General features: G+C 43.6%; 1 protein-coding gene across 2 annotated transcripts in view; it reads right to left on the minus strand.

Annotated features, from left to right (window-relative positions):
• drosha (drosha ribonuclease III) overlaps window positions 1–25,460 on the minus strand; it is a 141,343-nt gene that overhangs the window by 78,344 nt on the left and 37,539 nt on the right. For both annotated transcript variants that reach the window (XR_013788485.1, XM_079489646.1), the window contains exons 17-19: window positions 24,726–24,825; window positions 15,254–15,361; window positions 13,014–13,121 (exon numbers count right to left, since the gene is read on the minus strand). Coding sequence is in view for 1 of the 2 variants with exons in the window: in XM_079489646.1 (XP_079345772.1) it covers window positions 13,014–13,121; window positions 15,254–15,361; window positions 24,726–24,825 (316 nt within the window). In the remaining variant the exon portion in view is untranslated. The remainder of the gene's footprint in view (window positions 1–13,013; window positions 13,122–15,253; window positions 15,362–24,725; window positions 24,826–25,460) is intronic.

The following is a 25,460-nucleotide window of genomic DNA, read 5'->3' on the forward strand; positions in this document are numbered from 1 at the left end:
CCTAACCATAACCGCAAGCATGGGAGCAGCCCATGTCGGACCATCGCATTTTCGCATCGCATGTCCCCACGCTTCGGACCTTTGGTGTGTTGAATCTGCGTGTGCACCCCTGATACTTTGAGCTGGGCGGATCAGATAGCGAACCGGCAACCTTATCTCAGTAACAGACAGAATCCTTAGCAACCACGATACGGACACGATGAAAAGACGGAATACCCAGCAACCACGATATGGACACGATGAAAGGGCCAACCCACCTTGACCCCCACGGGGTCACGGTCATTCCTTCTCTGTTGGCGTTATGACATAAATGTGTCAGGAAACGCTGATCAAAGTGACACACACACACACACACACACACACACACACACACACACACACACACACACACACACACACACACACACACACACACACACACACACACACACACACACACACACACACACACACACACACACACACACACACACACACACACACACACACACACACACACACACACACACACACACACACACACACACACACACACACACACCCACCCAACCCCCCCTCTGGTTAACTATGTAGAGTGTACACACAAGACAACACATTGATTTCTAATGTATCAGGTTATGACAGATGTTCAATACAGCTGCAGGCGGCTGCATGCAGGGCCTCTACGTATTGCTGCTGCCTGCTGCAAACCTGACAGGAGAGGACAGGAGAGAAGAGAAAGGATGTTGATGTTTCCTGCACTCTCGCTCATGTTATGCTGCCTCCATGCCATGGCAACTCAGCAGTGGGCTGAAACACTCTTTTGAAGCACACATAGATAACTCAGTGTGTGTGCGTGCGTGAGAATGGTATAGGGTGTGAAACTAGGTGGTGTGCAAACCCTGCATGAGCAGCACATTTCGGAGGGCTGAGTCTGGGCGCTGAGGCGGCAGGTGGATAGGAATCACCTTCTGTCATGTCGGCCGTGTTGAGCGGTTCCATGACTTTGCAGCCAGTTAGTGCACATGACAGTGAACGCTAGTCTATGCCAGGGGTTCTCAACCCATGGGTCGCGACCACTCGGGGGGGTCGCCAAATTATTTTGGGGGTCCCCAAATTATATATATATTTTTTTTGCAACTGAATGGATGGAAAAATGGAAATTAAGAGATTACATATGTAGCCTGACATTGGGAGGGTTTGTAATTGACAATTATGCAAGTTGAACCGAACAATGGAAGAGGACCAGATTCCCTCCCCCCCAAGTACCGGTGTCGCTCTGAGCAAGTAAGATCAGAGAGACGCCCCAATGATGAGGTGAAAAGGAGTAACATTCCTCCCTTACACTGGCTTGCTAAAAGTGCCAGATGCGCCCGTTTGTCTACAAACTGAATTAACAATCAACCACCCCTGGATTAACCTGACAGCAAAGGGGGGTTTTTGAGAGACCACAGACCGAATAAGAGAAAGAGAGAGGTGACTATCAGGACACGACCCAGGGTCAGACCCAGGTCTGACCGAGAGATGAACTCTCACAAGATGGGGTGTCCTACCTCGTTACATTACAACACACGCACGCACCACTGATACTCCAATCAGCAATACATGCTCCCTGTTTTTGTTCTCAATATAATCATTTTCTACCTGTTGACATATGGAAACTATGGAACATGTAAAATGAGTGAGCGAGGCTGAAGGGAGAGTGTGTGTGTGTGTGTGTGTGTGTGTGTGTGTGTGTGTGTGTGTGTGTGTGTGTGTGTGTGTGTGTGTGTGCGCGTGTGCGCACACATCTGTGTACTAACGCTTGAAAGAGGAGATGGCTCAGCGATAAGGAGAGAGTGATAGGTGCCGTAAACGCTGGATAAACAATTCTGTTGACTCCAACTAAAACTGGTTAAAACTGGATTTGGAGTTAGACAAAGGAAAACGCCTAATTTAGTTTGAGACCCCTTTTCAATATAACGTGTGTCACCCAAGACACGTTGCTCATTTTGGTCGAGACGCTGGCTGAACCACATCAGCCGGTGCGTTCTTTTACCGGCAGCCGGGGGGCTGCACCTCCGCGAAACTCAGGACTTAGAGCGGTCCCGTTTGCTAACTTGTGGTTTTCCATATGAAACGATTTGATCGACTTTTCATACTTTATACCTTAACTAAAGACGGACGAGTAAAGATACACTCGCGTGCCGCGCTGGAAACTAATTTTGTCAACTTAACCCTGGTATCCAGTTTCCGAGCGCCGCTGAGGTTTCATCATCAGAAAGGTTGGTCAAGGATGTATTTGAGAACATTCAAGCTCCCAGAACGACATGATAACTAATGATAGGGTTAGCTACCCTTTTGACTTAGTTTTGTCATTTAAATCTGAAAGTGACGCCAACCAGAGCCTCTCCTCGCGCCTCTTCCCTCTTTCTTCTTCCTAAAACTATCTTTGCATTGTGCTTGTAAACTGAACGGACCTATAGTTGAAATTGTTATTTGAGTAAGACTGGACTTTATAACGTTTGCCCTTGGCTATTTTGCACAACTCATGTGCAGACTAGTCAGAAGCAACTATACCACAGTCTACCAAATAGTATATTTTCAATGCGCAGGGTTAAGTCTTTATGGCTAATGTCCGAATTGGATTAACCCTGACGCGCCCGTTCTTGCTATGTTTTTATTTGAGTATATGACAAGTATGTTGTAACAGTATTTCGATATAATAAATATCTCATTTTGCTGGTACAATCTAAACAAATCTCCGGACTATTCTTTGATTCCGTCTGTGTGTATTTGATTTGTTTTATATTGGGGGAACTGTAACACAGTATTTATTCATACCAGGTATTCGTAACTCACGTCTTCAGATAGACGTTTTTATGATAAGATACACAGTATGTACATAGTTTCAAATCGCTTCATTCCGAGTGGAAACTATGTGTATATTGACAGGCTAAGTGACTCACGTCTTCAATTGGACGTTAATGAGATGCAAGTAGATAGGAATTAAATGTGTATTTGATTCGCTGGCGAGTCGGGGTTACATTTGATTTCTGGCTAATTGACATCATAATCTTGCCTAATAATCCCTACATAATGGTGTCCCGTTAACGGAACTGGTTTACTGTGTTATATAAGACCCTTCGATGTGAGAGAAATTAATGTACATATAATTGGAATCGAGGTTGTTTTTTTTAGAGTTGTTTTTAGAGTAAATGGTTTGATCCGCGTCTCACGCTGTGACCGTGGCTGGAACCTAGAACATTACGTTTGAATATCCTCCGACATTTAGGTCCCAGGTTTCTGCAGAAACGGGATTACTATTTACTGGAGCGTAATTAATAAAAAGTGGGCTATCGTTTAAGAGATTCTGTTTCCTAACGCCCAGTTGCACTGTACCCATAATGTAAGCTATTCATGGGTCATTTCAGCAACGAATGTTTGCCACTTGACTAAGCGATTAGATTCGTATAGCGTGTATTTTGCGCTATTGTCAAGTGGAACCTGAGAATTCTCTCTTTACTATAAAACGGCTCACGGGATTACAGAAAGACCATTGGTTTAGTATGAATTTAGACTTAAATGTCTCCATTAGTGTGCCGCTTTTTGAGGTATCGAGTTTTTAAATCAGGAGAGTAAACAGATCTATACTGTCTGGTCGTTGGCTTGATTGCTTTTACGGGGCCCATACGGTTCAAGCAGCGTTATACTTGGTGTGACGTTGGTCAAAAGACAGTGTGAAACCATCTAATGTTCGGGGGACTCTGGCCATTGTGTTTTGCGACTTTGCGAGGTCGCCATTTTGGAAATTGGTGACGTGGGGCGTTTCCGCTGTACTTGTGGGACGCTGCTTCCAGCCAGATTGCAAAATCGCCATCTTGATTTCCCCCGTCTGAACTCCGCCCTGAGAGGTGGGGGTCTCAGGCCGTGACACTTGGTGTCCAGCCTACTGACACGTTGTTGTGATACAAGTAAGGCGTGCCGCCCCATCTAGTGGCCGTCGCTGGTGTCACACGTGTCATAACATTAGCTTCACTGTGTGAGCTGTAATAGGGCACATGCATGGTCGTGTGTTTTGCTGCTTGACGAAGATTAACACCTCTTAATCTTTGCACTTGGTGGGGACTTATTTTGCGTGTCAAAGTACACTCATTAAGTTCGCATATACTGGTAGCTCATTAATTGCCTCACTGCTGTGGGGACATTTTGCGTTGTTTGCTTGTGTTTGTAAACATATAGCGTGGTGTTGTGGTAACTCACGTAAACCCTCTTTCATGCTCATTTCAGGCAAATTCGGTTGTGGATAATTGATTTTGGGGTACATAAAGTGAAACGTTTCTGCTATTTACGGCCTGTGCCTTGGACAGAATTGGAGCATTCTTTAAATTTGCATAGCCTTTGTTCTGTGCAAATTCAAGCTTGTTTTGTTTAAGGGATACAGGTCTTTTGTTATTCGTTTAATCACACCCCTGCCCTGGCTTATTTCAGGCATTATCATTTGAATTTAAATTTGTAAGGTGGACTTTAGTTGACTGATCGTTTTAAAATCTTTCAGGATTTCAGTCGATTCATTGGCCTGTTATGCTCAAATGGCTTTGTTTTGAAGATTACAGTTCCAATTTTGAGATGGGGAGTGACTTAATTATTTTAATGATTCATTCCGATCTCTCGTTGGACGCTGGGATTTTTAAAATGAACTCTGTTTAAGTGTGTGGTTGAAGTTTTAATTGACCAGGCAATTAAATTGTTGAGTTTACTTAATTAATACCATTTTGTCATTAGGAGTGTGAATTTCAAGAGATTCAGTCATTCCTTGGTGGCATTTAAAATTTAAGGCTCGAAATAACCTTCTGGCTAAATGAGTGGTGGATCTAACAACCTTTGAGGTTTTGATCGACCAGGCAATTAGCTTGCTGGTTTAATTGGTTATTTCCGTTTGGGTGGATGTGTGGTTGATTAAACCTTTGAGGTTTGGTTGATCAGGCAATTGACTGATTGGGTTTAATTAATTATTTTAATTTTGGACATTTACAGTTTGAGATTTTTAATTCAATTTTTTTTTTTTTGTGTTTATCCCCTTTTTAATTTTTATTCACTCCCTTTCTTCCTTGCAAAAGGAACTAAGGGTGTTAATAAAAAGGGGGGTTAGGGGCAGGAATAATAACACAAACGATATAGCCTTTTCACTTGTGCACAATTGTCCTCAAACCAAATTGAGGACCACAGTGCTGTTTTTACCTGAGAGGCAGCGAGGGAGCGTGGTTGTTGCATTGTTTCCTACCGCTGTCTGTTGACAGAATTGTTGCGGCTTAGAAGCATACTGTGCTGTGAGCCAGCTACACGAACAGGGAGCATGGATTCTTGCGTAGCTATAAGAAAGATGCTTAGTCTGACAGACTCTGACATTCCTAACGTCGGTCAAATAGATGCAGACACGGTCCTTTCAAATCTCCAAACTTTAGCTAGTGCTCATGCTGAATCAAGACTTTACACTGAGGCAGAACGCGAGAAATTAGCTGGGCATGTATTGGCAAACTTTGTCCGGTTACATGAGCTTGATTGCTTAGCAGCCAAAGCTAATGTGGAGTCAATTGCCAGGTCTCGGCAGCAGATAAAAGACTTGACTGATGAACTTGAGTTACGAAAGACACAGGCTCGCTTGACTGATATTGTCACCAAGCTAGCCACCACAGATAGTAAGTTGAATAGGGCTAAACAAGAGATCGCCGACCTCAAGGCGCAGTTTACCCAGTTTCAACAGACCAACAGTGACCTCGTGGAGGCACAGCTGGAAATAACTTGCTTACAGGGCACTAATTCCCCACCGGGGACTCCTCCTTTAGGGGGGAGAGATGCCCAGTTACGGCAAAGTCTGACTTTCCAAGGCACACCCATTTTGGATGTGGAAGGAAGGTCTACAGACCCATCGGTGACCAACCGGCTGGATACCGACGTCACTTTGTGCGAAGGAACAGACTTGGGTTTGTTGATAAGCACTGACTTCTATGATTCCAGCCTGACCATTCCGGTCATTGGCAAAATCCCTGCGTTACTGCAGCAGGACCAACGGTCCCCTGATGGGACGACGGCCCCTGTGAAAAGAGACTTTGATCTAGTGTCATTACAGGCGGCTGACCCAGCCCTAGCCCACATGATGGCGCTCCTTGCTGGGGACACACCAACACCTATCCCTGACACAGACAGGGACTCAACAGAGTACCTAACACAACTACTGTTGTCAAGCGACTACATGTCACTGAGCAATGGTCTGTTGGTGTATGCTGTTGATTCATATACTTCTCCGCGTCTAGTTATACCCCAGCACCACAGGGGGGTACTATTAAGCTTCGGCCACAACTCCCCAACTGCTGTACACCGAGGTGTCGAGGCAACCTGCGATGAGTTGTGCCAGATGGCCTATTGGCCCAAAATGTACCAAGACGTGGTTCATTATGTGAAAGGTTGTTTGACGTGCTGTCAGTTCCAACCTTCAAGTCCAACCCCGAGAACACCCTTACAAGAGAGGGGAATTATGTTCCCATGGGCAGATCTGCAGATAGATTGGATTGGACCATTTGCCAGATCTTCTCAGAAGAACTTGGCAAAGAGCATGGAGGTCAAGAAAGCCCACTATGGCAAAAGGCCCTCGCAGGACCAGCTCCAAGTAAGGGGTTTGGTTCGGTGTTCCACTTTTGCTCACCAAGAGGGGATGAACAATAGGTCCCTCCCCAAATGGAAAGGCCTGTACCATATAGTGGACAAGTTTTCCCCGATAGCCTATAAGATACAAATCGGGAAAGGCCAAGGCAAGCCAGTGACAAAATGGGTACACCGAAACCAAATCAAATTACACACGCCCCAGACAATCACCGAACTGACAGACTCTGAGACCAAAACCAAGGCGAGAGAACTCACCGGCACTGTTGGCTGCTCTACATTGTAGAACTCTTAGCTGTGTTGTGCCTATTGAGTTTCTCGCCTAAATAGTTTAAGCAACATAGGACCCTGTTTCCCGTGAAACAGTAAGAAACCTCCTCCCCTACCGAAACGGGATGATCACTTGGTATGTGTAACACACACACACCATTAGTAATTTTTGTTTACATTTTCTTGTTTTATTATTATAAAAACGACCTCAAAGTGCCTGTGCAGAATAATGCTTCCTAAGATAGAGGGTTGACCTTTTGTTCCGTTTCCTGACTCGGTGTGAGACATGATCAAACATCAACCTCGCTAGCGGAATGAATTCAAACCTGTAGGTGCACTAGCCTGCTAAACCACCTGTGGTCACAAAATGTAGTTACTGTTTTGTTTTCTACCATTAGAGTGTGAGCCATTGCTCCTTAGTTTTTTCGTTTGTTTGTTTTTACCAGACAAAATAATTATTTCCACTAGACGTTGAGCCATTTGCTCCTTATAGTCTGTTATCGTTTGAATTTTATTTTAACAAACGAAAGTATTATTTCCTCTCTTCTACTCTGGCCCTTGTTCCACTTTTCTCTTCTCTATCACCCTGGTTAGACCAGTACAACTTTATCAATAGGAGTAGAGAGCTCAGTGTAAAATGACTTAGGAGAAACCATGTCGTTTTGGGTGCATGATGTGGTCAATAACACTTTGACCTGCCAGCAATGACATGTTTTGACATTGTTGTGTTTCCCCTGGGAGCGTATGGTCGTGCTCGGGGAAGCCTTACACCCACCTGAATGACATTACAGACACTGCCTCCTGCCTCTCTCTCCCTCACATGGATGTTACCCCGCGCCTAGCGGAACCTTGCATCCGCCTGGATGACACTACAGACACTGTCTCCTGTCCGCTCTTTCTTCCCCACATGAATGCTACGCCATGCCTGGAGGGCATTACACCCAGCTGAATGACAGTGTTTTGAATGAATTGACATTGTTTTGTTTCCCCTGGGAGCGTATGTCGTGCTCGGGGAAGCCTGAATGACCTTCAGACACTGTCTCCTGTTTCTCTCTCTCCTGGATGCTGCTCCGTGACTAGCGGAACCTGGCATCCACCTGAATGACAGTGTTTTGAATGAATTGACATTGTGTTGTTTCCCCTGGGAGCGTATGTCGTGCTCGGGGAAGCCTGAATGACATTCAGACACTGTCGCCTGTGCACTCTCTCATGGAATCTACTCTGCACCCAGCAGAACTCTACACCTACCTGAAACGACCGTACAGACACTGCCTTTCCTACCTTTCCTCTGTGTCACAGGTGCTATCCTGGGCATCCAAGGGAGTGCTACGAACATTGACACCACTACAGGGGAACGCGACCCCACTGTCGAAAAAGGGGCCCTATGGGCAAGACAGACACCCCATTGGCCTCAACTTGACATCTTGTCCCGAATGGAGGTCAGGATATGTAACTAGGCCAAACGAAGGTCCACGAACGTTGTCTCTTCATTTATCCTAGAGAGGGGATATGTAGCCTGACATTGGGAGGGTTTGTAATTGACAATTATGCAAGTTGAACCGAACAATGGAAGAGGACCAGATTCCCTCCCCCCCAAGTACCGGTGTCGCTCTGAGCAAGTAAGATCAGAGAGACGCCCCAATGATGAGGTGAAAAGGAGTAACATTCCTCCCTTACACTGGCTTGCTAAAAGTGCCAGATGCGCCCGTTTGTCTACAAACTGAATTAACAATCAACCACCCCTGGATTAACCTGACAGCAAAGGGGGGTTTTTGAGAGACCACAGACCGAATAAGAGAAAGAGAGAGGTGACTATCAGGACACGACCCAGGGTCAGACCCAGGTCTGACCGAGAGATGAACTCTCACAAGATGGGGTGTCCTACCTCGTTACATTACAACACACGCACGCACCACTGATACTCCAATCAGCAATACATGCTCCCTGTTTTTGTTCTCAATATAATCATTTTCTACCTGTTGACATATGGAAACTATGGAACATGTAAAATGAGTGAGCGAGGCTGAAGGGAGAGAGTGTGTGTGTGTGTGTGTGTGTGTGTGTGTGTGTGTGTGTGTGTGTGTGTGTGTGTGTGTGTGCGCGTGTGCGCACACATCTGTGTACTAACGCTTGAAAGAGGAGATGGCTCAGCGATAAGGAGAGAGTGATAGGTGCCGTAAACGCTGGATAAACAATTCTGTTGACTCCAACTAAAACTGGTTAAAACTGGATTTGGAGTTAGACAAAGGAAAACGCCTAATTTAGTTTGAGACCCCTTTTCAATATAACGTGTGTCACCCAAGACACGTTGCTCATTTTGGTCGAGACGCTGGCTGAACCACATCAGCCGGTGCGTTCTTTTACCGGCAGCCGGGGGGCTGCACCTCCGCGAAACTCAGGACTTAGAGCGGTCCCGTTTGCTAACTTGTGGTTTTCCATATGAAACGATTTGATCGACTTTTCATACTTTATACCTTAACTAAAGACGGACGAGTAAAGATACACTCGCGTGCCGCGCTGGAAACTAATTTTGTCAACTTAACCCTGGTATCCAGTTTCCGAGCGCCGCTGAGGTTTCATCATCAGAAAGGTTGGTCAAGGATGTATTTGAGAACATTCAAGCTCCCAGAACGACATGATAACTAATGATAGGGTTAGCTACCCTTTTGACTTAGTTTTGTCATTTAAATCTGAAAGTGACGCCAACCAGAGCCTCTCCTCGCGCCTCTTCCCTCTTTCTTCTTCCTAAAACTATCTTTGCATTGTGCTTGTAAACTGAACGGACCTATAGTTGAAATTGTTATTTGAGTAAGACTGGACTTTATAACGTTTGCCCTTGGCTATTTTGCACAACTCATGTGCAGACTAGTCAGAAGCAACTATACCACAGTCTACCAAATAGTATATTTTCAATGCGCAGGGTTAAGTCTTTATGGCTAATGTCCGAATTGGATTAACCCTGACGCGCCCGTTCTTGCTATGTTTTTATTTGAGTATATGACAAGTATGTTGTAACAGTATTTCGATATAATAAATATCTCATTTTGCTGGTACAATCTAAACAAATCTCCGGACTATTCTTTGATTCCGTCTGTGTGTATTTGATTTGTTTTATATTGGGGGAACTGTAACACAGTATTTATTCATACCAGGTATTCGTAACTCACGTCTTCAGATAGACGTTTTTATGATAAGATACACAGTATGTACATAGTTTCAAATCGCTTCATTCCGAGTGGAAACTATGTGTATATTGACAGGCTAAGTGACTCACGTCTTCAATTGGACGTTAATGAGATGCAAGTAGATAGGAATTAAATGTGTATTTGATTCGCTGGCGAGTCGGGGTTACATTTGATTTCTGGCTAATTGACATCATAATCTTGCCTAATAATCCCTACACATAGTACACAAAGTGCATGCATTAACTTTGCTTAATGATTATATCTGGTTTCAGTATTTATTTATGGTGAATTGTCTCTATTATTAAGGTTATTGTAACAGTCAATTTATATTGACCCCCAATTTATATTGGGGGTCGCCCTCCTCCCGACCCCCAATATAAATTGACTGCTACAATAACCTTAATAATAAAGACAATACACCATAAATAAATACTGAAACCAGATATAATCATTAGGGAAGGTGTATGCATGTACTATATGTAAACTCATTTCCATTTTCCAGCCATTCAGTTGCAATAAAAATAATTTGGGGACCGCCCAAAATAATAACCCCCCCGAGGGGTCGCGACCCACGGGTTGAGAACCCCTGGTCTACGCCATCATCAGTCCCATGACCTTCGCCTTCGACCTGACCTTCCTTCGCCTCTCTTTTTCCATCCGCCATTTTCTTCACTATACTGTCCATTAACTCACTGCCATTTAGTGCTGCAAGAATTTGCCAAAAGATTACGGTTGAATATTCGTTTTGAAACACCACATGGGATTGACTCATTCGAACCCATCGAACATTGAATGTATTAATATAACATATCCAACTATAAATGCACCATGTCTCTGTCTGTCTGTACACACGTACGTCTGTAATGCACGTAACTCCACAGGGAGTGCAGAGCCTGGTGTCGAGTCGGTCGGACCCACAGTTGTCCAGAACCGCCACAAAAGGTCTCTGCCCGGGCTCTGGACCTGCCCAGGGTCCATATACGGAGCTGGCCTGTTCCGACATCACAACACTCCATATTTGGGCATACCTGACACAGAACTCCATATATATAGGAATAAAGGGACACAGAGAAAAATCTCCATATATGGGCATAAAAGGGACACAGACAAATGGGTGGAACGGGTACTCTGACACGGGTACTGTATAGCCAGGTTGGGCATGGATATCCAACTTCCATCGTTACAGCTTTACAATCGAGCACCAGTCTAGTTGTATCCTAATATGCAGTAAAACGTTGTCATTATTTCTCTATATGCGCCGGCCGCGGTTGGTGCTGATCTTGCGAGATCATTCAAATGAATGATTCATACTTATTTTATCTTATAGACAAATCTTTTAAATGGTTTAGTTTAGATACAAGCGCCGGTCTTATCTGGGGAACAGAGACGCATCACTCCAATGATTTGCTCATAGTGCTGTGATAGAAGTTGGAACAATCCTTACATACCTCGACATGAAACGGGAAATAATCAAAGCAATGCATTCGTTTTTGGTTTAAATCAAATTATGCTGCCTCTGACTGACGGTTCTGTGATCTCGCGAGACCCAGAGTCTTGCAAGGCTGAATTTGTTTTCTTTTTCTTTTTTTACCTTAATTTGTTATTGGCGATCATTCTTTTTTTTTATATTAGATTAGTCCTTCGACTTTGGAATATTCCAGAGATTTGCATCCCTACTGCCACTCAATGAGTGCAGACTGCCATTGAACACTAGTTCTTCAGTGTTCACCATAGAGGGTTGTGAATGATCCTAGGACGAAGACGAGTACACCCGGAAATGACGTGATCTAAAAAATAAAACCAGCTGGTCAAGTATAATGCTTTCCTTTAACCCATTCTGGACGGGAACCCCTTTTGGTGTTTTAACTAAGCATTATGTTATACTTTAGCTATTGAAAAATAGCAGATCTACAAGCTCATAGCGCGCCACCGAGTGGCGCGCTACGAGCTTGTAGGTCTGCTATTTTTGAAAAATCGTAAAAACGCGGCACAAATCTTTGAATATATATTCTTTCAGAGCGAACGTTTTTTTTATTTCGACGTCAGGCCTAAATAGGTTAAAAGACAGCGTTTTTGGGTGAAAACAAGCTATATTCAACTGCCAATGAGTTAAAGCAGCTATGCCTGAATTGTAGGATTTTTCCAAGCCAATTGAACAAACCTCTGAACACATGCAGCAGTCAAGTTCCTTAAAGATGGAGTGCAGTCATGTTTTCCCACCCTAAAACATGATCATCAGGCATTATTATTACTGTATATAAGGAGGAAGGAATACAATATTTGTTAAATTGTCGCTTTTATGTGGGCACGCCCATCAGTTCGATAAGTATGCCTGTGGTTTGCCTGGTGGGTAGTGATCGACCTGAACTGAAGCTGCACCCAAAAAAATACAAATACACAGCACTCCATTTTTAATGGGAAGCATGTGTTCAGTATGTGACAGCCAGGGGGTGGGTAGGTGGGAGGCTGGAGACATAGGAGAATGGTTGGAAGTTGCACTAGCATTTGACAAATCAACAAACACAAACACTCCCCGGCACAGTGCACACAGTGCACACACACCGACCACGGTTGAGATCATGGATTTCACAATGCCACACCAGACTTCCCGGTCCTTCATTGCCATCCCCTGTTCCTGCTTAGTGATGCATGTGTCCCTAGCGATGACCTCAGGAAACGACAGTTTTCTACCTCTGGTCTGCTTTCAGGGATAAAAATGTATATAAAAAAAATCACACCCGTGTGAACTGAGTGGTGCAAGGTCTTATATAGTCTGATCAGCTATGTCAGTGACGTCACACACTAACCATAGTAACCATGCTCACCTTTGCACGGACACGTAGGTATACAGGTACACAAACATACAGACAAAGCTGGATGTTGGAGTGGTTTGCACCAATCAAAAATAAAATAAAAGAAAGTGTCCAAGTGTTGCCTTACCTGCAGGAGGCAGCGTTCCTTGAAGACGTAGCCGATGAGTGCGTCCAGGTGCATCAGACACTGGTGGTAGCGGATGTGGTGGGTGAGCACGGGTAGCATCATGGCGTGCTGCAACGTGGTGGGAAAAAAAATAACTCTTAAAGATGGAGTGCCGTGATTTTTTCCCACCTTAAAACATGATCATCAGGTCTTATTGTTATATTAGGAGGTATAATTTTTTCAAAAAAGTGTACAGTCTTTGTTAAAAGGTTGTTTTTATGTGGGCACGCCCACCAGTTCATTAAGTATGCCTGGTTTGCCTGATGGGTGGTGATCCACCTGAACTGAAGCCGCACCCACAGCTGTAGTTGTATGATAAAGGGGGAGGGGTTAGGGGAGGCGCTGATAGTGTGATGTCACCATTACTGTTTATTTCATTGGCACGTTTGAGTGTCAAGGGTTCAGCCTCCAGGAAGAATTACAAAGTTAATACACCATTGCACATAAAAACGACTCAGGGTGTCTAATGAAGTACTGTCACCTCATAGACACATGAAAAATACAAAAATGGTGGCACTCCATCTTTAAGTTAGTAAAAGTAAGTAAAAGTGTCAAATGCTGCTGCGATATACAAGAAATAATACGTCCAGAATTCAAAAAAATGTACTCGAGAAAAAGTACAAAACGATTCGTGTCAAAATGCACTTACATTACCAAAAGTAGAAAGTACTACTCATTGTTTTCAAAATGTTTAAAACGTCTTTTGAAAATAGCAGATCTACAAGCTCAGTGTGTCGCACCTGAAATTAACCCATTCAGGACAGGAACCCCTTTTGGTGTTCAAGCTCATAGCACTGAGCTTGTAGATCTGCTATTTTGGAAAAATCGTGAAAATGTAGTGCAAATATTTGAATATATATTAGTGTTTTTAAAATGGAAACGTAAAAGTATTGGACATTGGAAATTAAAGAAGCAAAGTACAAATACCTCAAAATTGTACTTATGTACAGTACTTAAGTAAATGTACTCAGTTACTGTACACCACTGCGTGCGTGCCATGAAAAAGGGCGAAGGGGGCGGAAGAGAAGTAATGGATGGTGAAAGCACCCAGAAAGCAAGAGAAAGAGGGAACAAGAGAGAATAGATTGCCAAAGATAAGAGGACAGGAGAAGAGAGGCAGGCATGGGGAGAGAGACGGCATGTTTTTGAGGGACAGCGTGAGGCACACAGATGGTGGAAGACACGGGGATGGTGAGGGATTGGGAGAGAGGAAAAATCTATCAGACAGTCATTATTTATTAAGTATGTGTGCTGCCCCGGAGAGATGAAATAATCAAAAAAAGCCGAGGAGGGCCCTGATGGAGAGGACTGGGGAATTCACATGTGGACACGGACGCTGTAATGGAAGCCCATGGACATGTTGACACATACGACGTTTTGGACAAACAGTGGACAAGCCTATGTGTTTCCCTGTGACTCTCGCTCGTTCTCCCCTCTCCCCGATTCCTACAGATTGGATGTCCATGAATGGCCAGTGGATGTGTGAGTGATACACACCTTACACAGATATATACAGTATGCACTCTGTATCTATGGAATATATGGAAATAATAACAAATAAATAAACGTAATCTAGTCGTGTCTGTGAAAGGAAGTAATGAGGGGCAGGGTGTCAGGGTTGAGTCCATTGTCACAGCGTGTGTCACATTTTGATTTTCCAGTGTGCAAACGTGATGCAACTCCTAGAAAAGATCAAAAGATGACTTTCTGACTGTAGCAGTGCCATGAGTGGTGCGCGCACGCACGCACGTATGTGTGCACGCTTGCAGGCATGCAAATGTGCATGCACATGCTGATGTAAAGTGTGTGTGTATGTGTATATGTAGAACTACTCCATTATGCAATGTCTCATTTCAAATGTACTAAATATTTTGAAAATAGGCGATCTACAAGCTCACAATCCGTCGCATCGCGACTCATTGTGAGCTTGTAGATCGGCTATTTTCGAATGGTCGAAATGTATACAGGGCTGAAGTGGTTAATGAATGTGTTGTAATAATAATCAAAATCTACAAGTAACTAGTAGTAACTAAAAGTTTTCAAAAGAATGTAGTGGAGTAAAAGTAAGTATTGAAAATTGGAAATACTCAAGTAAATGCACTTAGTTACTTTCCACCACTGTGTGTGTGTGTGTGTGTGTGTGTGTGTGTGTGTGTGTGTGTGTGTGTGTGTGTGTGTGTGTGTGTGTGTGTGTGCGTTACCTGACAGACATCAGAGCGGATGCCAGTCTTCCAGAAGCCCTGGCTACTGAGCTCTACCGTCACCTCGCGCCGCATCGTGTTCTTCTGGCGGATCTTTTGAAGAGCTTCCTGCCAAAACAAAAACAACAAACAAACACAGCCACGGTCAATAATTACTGATCATCACGTGGAAGATGATCCTAGTGACCACGTCTAGGTCGCTGAATCACTAGCCGTGGTTCCTCCATGCATCTGACTATCTCATACTGTGTCCCAGTGGTGTGCAGGCCAAACCGGTTCCATGTTGTGTTCGGACTACGATTATAAGCGTGCGTGCGTGCGTGCGTGCGTGCGTGCGTGCGTGCGTGCGTGCGTGCGTGCGTGCGATACAGTATTTCCCCCCATATAGCACAGTTTGATTTATATGCTGCTAAGAAGATATATGCTAACAGAAGAAATGTCAGCTCCATCACTGTCCAAAGTACCTATACAGATCATAAATGAAGTTTATTAATTATGCTATAATATGTACTATGTAGCATGTAAAAAAGGAGAATTTCTTTTTTTACTGTATCAAAAACCAAACTGTGACACCACCGTATCGTATCAAACTCAAAGCAAAGCAAAGTTCTTTGTTTACCCAGGGTGAATGGACTAAGCTCGAGATGCTTGTTTACAGCCAGACCCTGCTCATAGAACATTTCATGGTAGGGGTTCAATGCCTTGCTCAAGGGCACTTCAGCGGTGGTAATTTTAACGTGCCGGTCCGGGGATTCGAACTGGCGACCTTCCGATAACAAGACCGCTCCGCAAACCGTTAGGCCACCGCTGTGTATTTTATGAACCACCGGAGATGGTGTCGTCCGAGATGGAAAACGCCGCGACAGAATATGTTTTGAAATTGCACATCCGAGCACTCACCCGTCCCTGACCTAACACAGGACATACAATATTGTAAACAATTACTGATTACATGACAGATGTACTAAAGGAAAAAAATCACACCCATGTGAAGTAAGTGGTGCAACTCTGTGTGGGGGTCCCCGGGGGTTGGGGGGGCAGTCTAATCATCATTTAAGATAATTTTGTATAATCTGACTCAATACACCAGTAGTGCCTTGGGGGAAACAAAGGATTACTTAATAGCCTGCCCTAAATTTACAAAAAGCCACCACATCATGTCACCACGCCAGCCACCCCTTCAGATCAACTTTATTATTCCAAACAGGTCTGTCTCACTGTCTTCCCGTCTGTCTTTCTCAAGGAAAGCAAGCATACGCAACAGACTGAAACATACACACACGCGCACGCACACACACAAGCAGCAGCAAGATCTGAGAAGTGACAGCTCTTCTGGGCCCAGCTAATTGTAGCATTGCACTTGTTCAGCGAGGCTGCGGCCAGTGGTGTTGGTTAAGGGAAAGCCAAAGGAGAGGTTGACACGGTCGATCACAACATTAGCCCTGGTTCACATGACGCTCGTACTAGGTCTGCTTCCTGTCCCCAACAGTTTGAGAGGAAATCCATTGCTAACCACTTTATCACATTGTGTGTCAATAAAGGACTTGAACTGGAAATGATGCTCATTGGCAGGTTTGTCAAATGGTATACAAGCAGAAGAGAAAAAAAGTCGGAATAAAAATGAAATAAATAAATAAAACAACTTGCCATGGCACAATGTCTTCAGTTGTCAGGAAGGTCATTATGGTATTCCTTGTATAGAGTGCAGTCTCTCTCTCTCTCTCTCTCTGCAACATGCACGTTTAATCAGGCCTTAATGGCTGGAACACATGGCGGAGGCTTTAATCTGATAGTGTGCACCCAGGCGCACAAGCCTTCCCATTAGGAGCCATCATACACCAGAGCCTGAAGGAAGCACTACAGTAGGTCAATGCAGCTGTAGCAATCCTCTACATCCGCATTCAGCCTGACATACCACTGCCTGCATCCGCATTAGCCGCCCGTGATCCACCTCAAATGCAACGGCAGGAGTTTTCAACTTTCCGAGGCAACCAGAACAAAGGCATGAATAAATAACGCATCTTACTTTGAACTGTGCATCAAAGTGATCTCTCCCTCTCTCTCAAACACACCCACTATACACTCCATTTCAGTGGACAACCAAGGCACAGTGTATGCATGGAGACCACCGTTCATGGAGGGATGAAAATGCTGTGCACATTATTCACAGCCGTCAAGAGAACACAATGGAAGGGAGTTGTTTATGTTGAGCTCTATAGGACAAAGCAGTGACTCCGACCTGTTAACAAAAGAAACATTACTGTAACCACTTAAGCCAAAAGAAACATTACTGTAACCACTTAAGCCATTATAAAGTATACTTGTTCGTATGACAAATAGTGAAAATAGCCAATCTACAAGCTTGCACCGCTTGTAGATTGGCTATTCCCGGTATTATTCAAATGGGAACGTCTGTTGAAAGTGGCCCAAGTTCTCTTTTCCAGAGTAGATGGGGTACATGCATTCTTCAATCAGGGGAATGTTGCCATAACTATGTCAATTACTGTAATGTTAATGCATTAATTTGCATATGCATGCATAGTTTGTTTATTTTGTAATAAGATTTGTACAAAGCACGACTTAATTCCAATAACATTTTGTACGGAGCATGTTTTCCTTCTACCACAATGCCCTCAAACCACCGATGGCAATGACACCTGATGTAGAATACAGTAGTGCCTGTCAGGCACAAACCATGTACGCTACTACATGTCCAAACTCCAACACGTTTCAGGTAAAAATAACCCGTGTTCCAACGGAATGTAGCCATTTCAGATTTCAGATTGTATTGAAGGGATAGCCCCTTGAGATGCAGCATCTCATTTCAGAGGGGGGCCCGTAACATACAAACAAGATACATAAGACGTACAGTACACGTCTTACAGTATGTATCTTGTTTCACAAGCTTGCTTGATTGTCTCTGCTACAGTATCTTTTTACTATGATCGAGTCCCTTTTGGACACCTTAACTGCTTGTACAGTAAAAACAAAGAGAAGGCAATAGTACCACATGGAGAAGACGTCATCCCTGAACATAACTAGTTCACATTGCATGTGTTTGACTGATGTACAAATGGTTTCCGAGCAATGTATGTCAGGGGCCTATCTCCTGTTTCTGTAGAGTGAAGCAGTTTGATGCACAACAGCACAAGTACACCGCCTGCGCTGGACATGATACTAGTATGTCACAGGGATTTACACCCCAATTCAATCCATGATGCTGAGCAGGGAGGCATTGTTGGGTACCATTGTTATAGCCTTTGGTGTGACTCGGCCGGGGATTGAACCCCAACCTCCCAGGATGAGGGCTGACACTCTAACCACATGGTCACTGAGTTGGTAGGCCCTACTACATAGGCTACAGTAAAAAAAAATCACACTGAAGTGAGGGGCGCTCTTATCATCATACATCATCACATTCCGGCCAATCACTATTGTCGTCTTCAAATATCTGCCCTCACATTTTGTCCTTAATATGTACTTCGCTCAGCCAATCAAATCATTGCTTTGGCGTGATCAGCCAATCACAAGCCAATGTTTGTGTTCACACAAACCCAGAACGCTGGGCATATGTATGTCAGGGGCCTCAAAAAGTGATACTGTATAATATGTATATCCCTTGATGAAATGTAATGAATGACTCAATACAACACAAAGTACAATAGATTGAGTACAGTGTGTACAGAAAGAAAGTTTTTAAGTCTAATTTAAAAACATACTTATTTAACATTGCCTATCCTAATGATGTTTAATAACAGCTAGGTCTTGGCTGGGCTTTTAATCAAAGGAGTATTTGTTCTAATTTATATGCCAATTATGTAATGTTATCTTACAGTATTTAATTGTGTCTATTGTAATCTTTGTTTATTTTTGAAGTGCACTGTTGCACTCTGTATTTGTTTTTATTTCTGTAAAGCACTTTGAATTGCCTTGTGTATGAAAGGTGCTATATAAATAAAATGGCCTTGCCTTGCCTTGCCTTACAGTGAGACTGGGGGCAGGTGAAGATGAACCACTATGCACACTAAGCGATTGCTTCCCTCAAAACATTGCAAGCGGCATCCTGCAGTGGCCTGCATAATCCCTTTACCGTTTGACACATTCCACTTTGCGGCGAGAAAAGCTTGTGGTGGGGATGACGGTACCTGTGCCAAGAAGACACAGATATAGACCTCAAAATATCTCTTCTGTACCGTGGGACTATTATGTTACGGTCTAATTTGAAATAAGGTGAGGCCCAAACTATGTATAGTACGGGTTAGGGTTGCTGAGAATTAGATATCGGTACTGAATTCATGTTACTGCCTTGCCCGTTTCTCACCGCAAGTCTTTGTTTGTTGTGGACTCACTGGGTGCATAGACAATGTTAGACTTTGGAGTAACACATTGAATTTCTCACAATTGGAGTTGCATACCTCCAAATTGTTTAATTGCACATGGAATATGCCAGAAATATTGCTAATGAAATAAAAAAATAAAAATGATTCATTTATTGAGCAAGTGTGCTGAGCAAGTGTGCTGCACCTGTCACCTAACGCACCTAGGCATGTAACGATATATCATATATATATATATATCGATATTATATCCCAACGATATGTATCGATTTATTCAAAATTAATATCGATTTTCATATTCATGTGCTTTTGGAGAGAAATGAGACAGACTCCATGCAGTCACTTTCAGTAGTAGAGGCCTGCAGATGGACGCTGTATGTGTCTGTGACACAGGTGATGGTCGTTATTGATGCTCATTAATACATCAAGGAAGGCAATTATGTTTCTGCACTGTCAAATAGGTCTACATCTATCCTAAGATGCCATCAAAGAAAAGAAGAAATGTTAACTCGAGCTAGGATTAAACATGAACGCATGTTTACAGTTGTTGCACAGAAATTAAGTAATTTTACATGAAAAGTAATGCTACTTTTGCAATGTACAGTAGTTAAATAAAAAATTTGAAAAAAGCTTGGGGGGGAAGATAAATCATTATTTGTCTGGAAAATAATTGTGTTGAAAATATCGTGAAACATCGTATCGTGAACCTCATATCGTGATACGTATCGTGAGTTGAGTGTATCGTTACATGCTTAAACGCACCTGTCGCTGATCTTTGATCAGATGTGTAACAGACTTTGATTACCGGTACCTGGATTTCACTACACACTTTGGGGGTCATTTTCCTCTCTAATCTGTCTTTTGCGAGAAACCGCAGTCTGGAAGTTGCTTGATTTAATATTAACTATATATATATATATATAACTAATATCTAAATAATGTAATAATGAATGAGGAGATCCGTCTCCCAACTTTAAAGTTTGCAATAGTAAATGTTGGTGTGTGTGTGTATACAGTTTTACCTTTGGTTATTCAAATATTTCAAATTTAGCATCGCTAAACAAACGCAGATGGTGTGCAGTCACAGGTGTCACTTCAATTACTTGCAATGATTTTTGCATGTTGGTGAACCAAAATGGTAGGGTGTGTGTAAAAAAGTAAGGTTTTAATTCCAAGTAGACAGATGCTTCTTTTGTTTTCTTTTTTTTGGTGTATGCCCTCTGCCGTCTCGTGTGTGTGTGTGTGTGTGTGTGTGTGTGTGTGTGTGTGTGTGTGTGCACGTGCAAAAAAAAAATCTTGAAAGTTTTCTCTTCTACTGTTAACTCTTCTTGAAGGCAGAACTTCGACAGATACAGATTGTTGTACAGCCCTTGTACACATCCTTACACTGCAAGTAGTTGGAACCTAAAACCAATTTGTTTGAGCAGTGGGCATGAGGCCTGTGATATTTACATAATGAAGCACAGCGTTAGTTTATACAGGTCCGCGGGAGTCTTGGGCTGCACTCACACATTCAAGGCACCCGTCTTGTGTCTCCGTCTGGTGTCTTGTCCGTGTTTAATGGCCGCTCCAATTCATTTCCAATGGAAGTAAAATGGTTCGACAAGACGGTCTTGTTTGATGGGGGGGGAGGGGGGCAGAACACAGCTGTCAAACAAGACTGTCTGGTCAAAACATGGTGACTTCCATTGGAAATGAATTGGAGCGGCCATTAAAATGCATATTTTAAGCTCGGCATCACACGCACAGTCACAGAAATGTGATAACAGACTGTTAATTTGGCCGGAGCTTAAGGAGCTTGACAAAGGTGATAAGACCTTCAAATAGCAGGTCTCTGCTGGCATTTCAGTCACCAAAGGCATTGCAAACAACACCTACTGACACTGTAGCATCACAAATACTCAAACCTAGATTTCGGGGGAGGGGGGGGTTATACAGTACGTATATTCATATTTTTTGGAGTAGCCAATTATTTTTACTCCTTTTTCTTTCTCTCCCTTTACTCTATGTGCCAATTAATCCACTGCACACATTTCTGTGTGGCCACCCGCTGTTGTACAACAACATTGGCTCACCTGCCAGAGGAGCCCCCACCGGGAGGACGTCGTCCTCGATCCTGGTCCTCCCATTCAACATTCCCCACAGACAGGCAGGCACGACGCCCAGCCTGTGGGAGTCGCTATGACAAAATAGAGCCCTCCCCGTCTGGCTTTCCTCCGCCAGACACAAATCATTTATGTTTTTGTCAAGCCCCCAGTAAGGCTATCCAACGTTGAAGCTGCCACTACCGACTGGCGAAATGTGGAATTGCAGCACTTTCATGGAGGTGGACGGACGTTCATGACGTCACGTGCGTAAGCCCCGGACCTCAAATTTGAGCTAAAGCTCCGGTTCGGTCTCTATCCTTTTTACTCTATGGTGTTTGTAGACACTCTGCAAGTCATCTCTCCCTTACTAGCAGTGTTGATTTTTATAGCAAATTTTGATTTAGTTTAGTCTTTTGAATGACATTTCATTCAGTTTGTCATATTTTAGCCATCTGAAAGGTTTTAGTGTTAGTCTAGTTTCAGTCAACCACATACTGAATCTAAGATTTTAAAAATCTACAGTTGATGTCGACCAAAATAATATTTTGGTGGGCCTTGATGGTGTCAAAATGCCTGATTTTACACTTGGTTGCAAGCTGAAAATAGCCGATGATCTACAAGCTCACAACACGTCGCAGCGTGATATGTTCACGATCATCCCGGCCTTTTCACTCATATGGATATGAAGCATCGACTGAAGGTGGAAATGTACAAATATACCCAAAGAGTAACAAAATAAGCGTTATAAACGAGTCAAACAACCCAGAGACTACATTTCCGGGTAGGCAGGGTGGCTGCAGCTGCCCGTCGCACAACAGAAACCGACATGTTAATTAAGTTATTATTGATATTTAATATTTCGTGGTTACTCGAGTCCCTGCCAGCTGAGCTTACGTCAACGAGGAATCTCAGGAACGCAATGTGTTGACAGCTGGGCGTGGCGTATATTAGCAGCGACATTGCTTTCATTGTAGTTTCAAGGCTTTTACGGCCACATTAATTCTATTTTCTCCAGAAACTGGCTGTATCAAATATTAATGGACATCATTACCGACACACAGCCACCCCCCTGACAGAAAGGCCGGGATGATCGGTTTATTTTTCAAACACAGTTATTATATGAAGCGACCTAAAATCCCCCTGTGGGGATTTCAATGCAAATAAAAAAAATACATTAACCTGTCGACTGGCGCCCTCTACTGAAAGTGACGTCAGACTTGAGTGCCGCACACACGCAGAACAATGTTCAATGTTTCAATCTATTAACAATAGCAAAAATATACATCTCAGCCACAGGAAATGAGAGAGAGAGAGCACGCGCACACGCATGCACACGCACACACACACACAGGGCAGGAAATAACAAGCACGCTGCTTCACTGCCAATGAAGTGTGAAAAAGACAGAACACCAGATCAGCTCCTGCCAGCAGTGACAGTGACGGTGGTGATATATAATGTGGCATGTGTGAGTGTGCGCCTCGAGCGTGTCTCGTGTGTGTGTGTGTGTGTCAACTAATTGTTCCAGTGCAGCTTTAGAGTAGGAATGTCAGGGCTATTAGCCAGAGAGAGCTGCAGTACACTGTCTGCGAAACAAGCTTATTAAGTGTTCTCACACATCAGTGGCTCTGAAAGGCAGAAAAGCAAGGGATATATAGAGCGATTATATATATATATATATATATATATATATATATATATATATATATTTATTTATTTTCTTTTCATTTTTCTCCATACTTGTGTAGGAACCCTGCAATAATAAAAAAAATCACACTCTTCACGCTCTTCACTCTTCTGCCCTCACCGTTATCTTCAACATGTACTTTGCTCAGCCAATCAAATCATCGCTATGGGGTGATCAACCAATCATCAGCCAATATTTGTGTTCACACAGACCCACAAAGCTGGGCATAGGAGGGGCTAGCACCGCTCAATAACAACACAAGAGACACCACAGCAGAGCAGGATGGAGAGAAAGACATATATAGAGCAACTGGTGGCCCCCACCGTCACTTAAAGGAGAATTCCATGCTAGAAGGCTTTCTTACCTTTATTTGTAGTTACGTCCCCACCTAAGAGGTCCAGGTGTTATTTTGTGCAAAAGCGCATTAATGGCTATTTCCACTACCATAAGCCCTCAATGAATTGAATTGCATTGAATTGAATGGGGCATTGGGGTGTTGTGCTAATTTGCTTATTTCCATCGCTCAAAAATCATTTGTTTTGTATATACAGTATATAACCTCTCTTCATAATGTAAATAGTATCCCAAGCGGCACAATTTACTACTTATTTTGATGGAAACAAGCGAATTAGCACAAAAACCCAACCCCCATTGAGGGCTTATATTAGGGGAAATAGCCAATAATGCACATTTGTACAAAATAACACCTGGACCTCTTTGGTGGGGATGTAACTACAAATAAAGGTAAGAAAGCCTTCTAGCTTGGAATTCTCCTTTAACACGGCCCTAAGGTTAATATCAGAATATTGACATTGATTTCAGCTGTTACAATTCCAAGCATGCAAACATGACCCGCATTAATTACTTCAGTCTAAATTAGTAGCTTAATGAATAGTACTAAAATGTTATTCATTTTTTTATGTCCAATGTATTAAGTTCATAAAGTTAACATAACTATAATTAAAGGCATTTGAAAGGCATTTGAGATTAAATAAAAATGTTAATTTTCTGGATTTCAATTCAAATATAGCAAAAATAGCCAATCTCCAAGCTCAAAACGGGTCGCACTTTGAGCTTGTAGATCGGCTATTTTTGCTACGACAGTATTATGCAATGTGGCCATCTGGAGTGAGTGTGGAAATATAGTGGACCTCTGGAGTGAGTGTGGAAATATAGTGGACCTCTGGAGTGAGTGTGGAAATATAGTGGAGAGAGAGAGAGAGAGAGAGAGAGAGAGAGAGAGAGGGGCCAGAAATCAGGCCTGAGGACAATGTGACTGTTTGAATGAAAGGGAACAAAGCGTAGATGAAGAAGACGTCAGTGGTGTCTCTCCCCCCCCCCCCCCCCCTCTGCTTCAACCCACCTCTCTCTGGGTCAGCTTGGCCTTGTCGATCTGCTTGACCTTGGGGCTGTTGGCCAGCAGGTGGCGTAGCTTTACATAGCTCTTCCAAAGCTTCTGATACCTGCCAATGAAGAAGAGTAGTAAATAAGAGGAGGCTGTCGGGAAGCCAACGGGGTTCTATTTATATCTCTCTCCCTGTCCCCCACCCCACCTCCCCCCCCTCTCTCTCTCTCTCTACCCCACCACCTCTCTCTCTCTCTCTCTCTCTCCCCCCCCACCCCCCCTCTCTCTTCCCCCCACCCCCTCTCTCTCTCTCTCTCTCTTCCCCCCCACCCCCCCCCCTCTCTCTCTCTCTCTCTCTCTCTCTTCCCCCCCACCCTCTCTCTCTCTCTACCCCACCACCTCTCTCTCTCTCTCTCTTCCCCCCACCCCCTCTCTCTCTCTCTCTCTCTCTCTCTCTCTCTCTCTTCCCCCCCCCCACCCACCCCCTCTCTCTCTCTCTCTCTTCCCCCCCACCCCCTCTCTCTCTCTCTCTCTTCCCCCCCCACCCACCACCTCTCTCTCTCTCTCTCTCTCTCTTCCCCCCCCCCTCTCTCTCTCTCTCTCTCTGCAACAACGCATCAATATTTCATCCTGCGGCTTGCAAAAGTTATTAATCCATTTAGACCTGAAGCCGATAAAAAAAAAAGAAAAACAGTTTTCTGAAAAACCAACGTCTGTCAGTGGTGCTCAACCTTTTTCATGTCAAGGACCCGC

Source organism: Electrona antarctica, assembly GCF_951216825.1.
Source record: "Electrona antarctica genome assembly, chromosome: 20".
NCBI classification, from domain to species: Eukaryota; Metazoa; Chordata; class Actinopteri; order Myctophiformes; family Myctophidae; genus Electrona; species Electrona antarctica.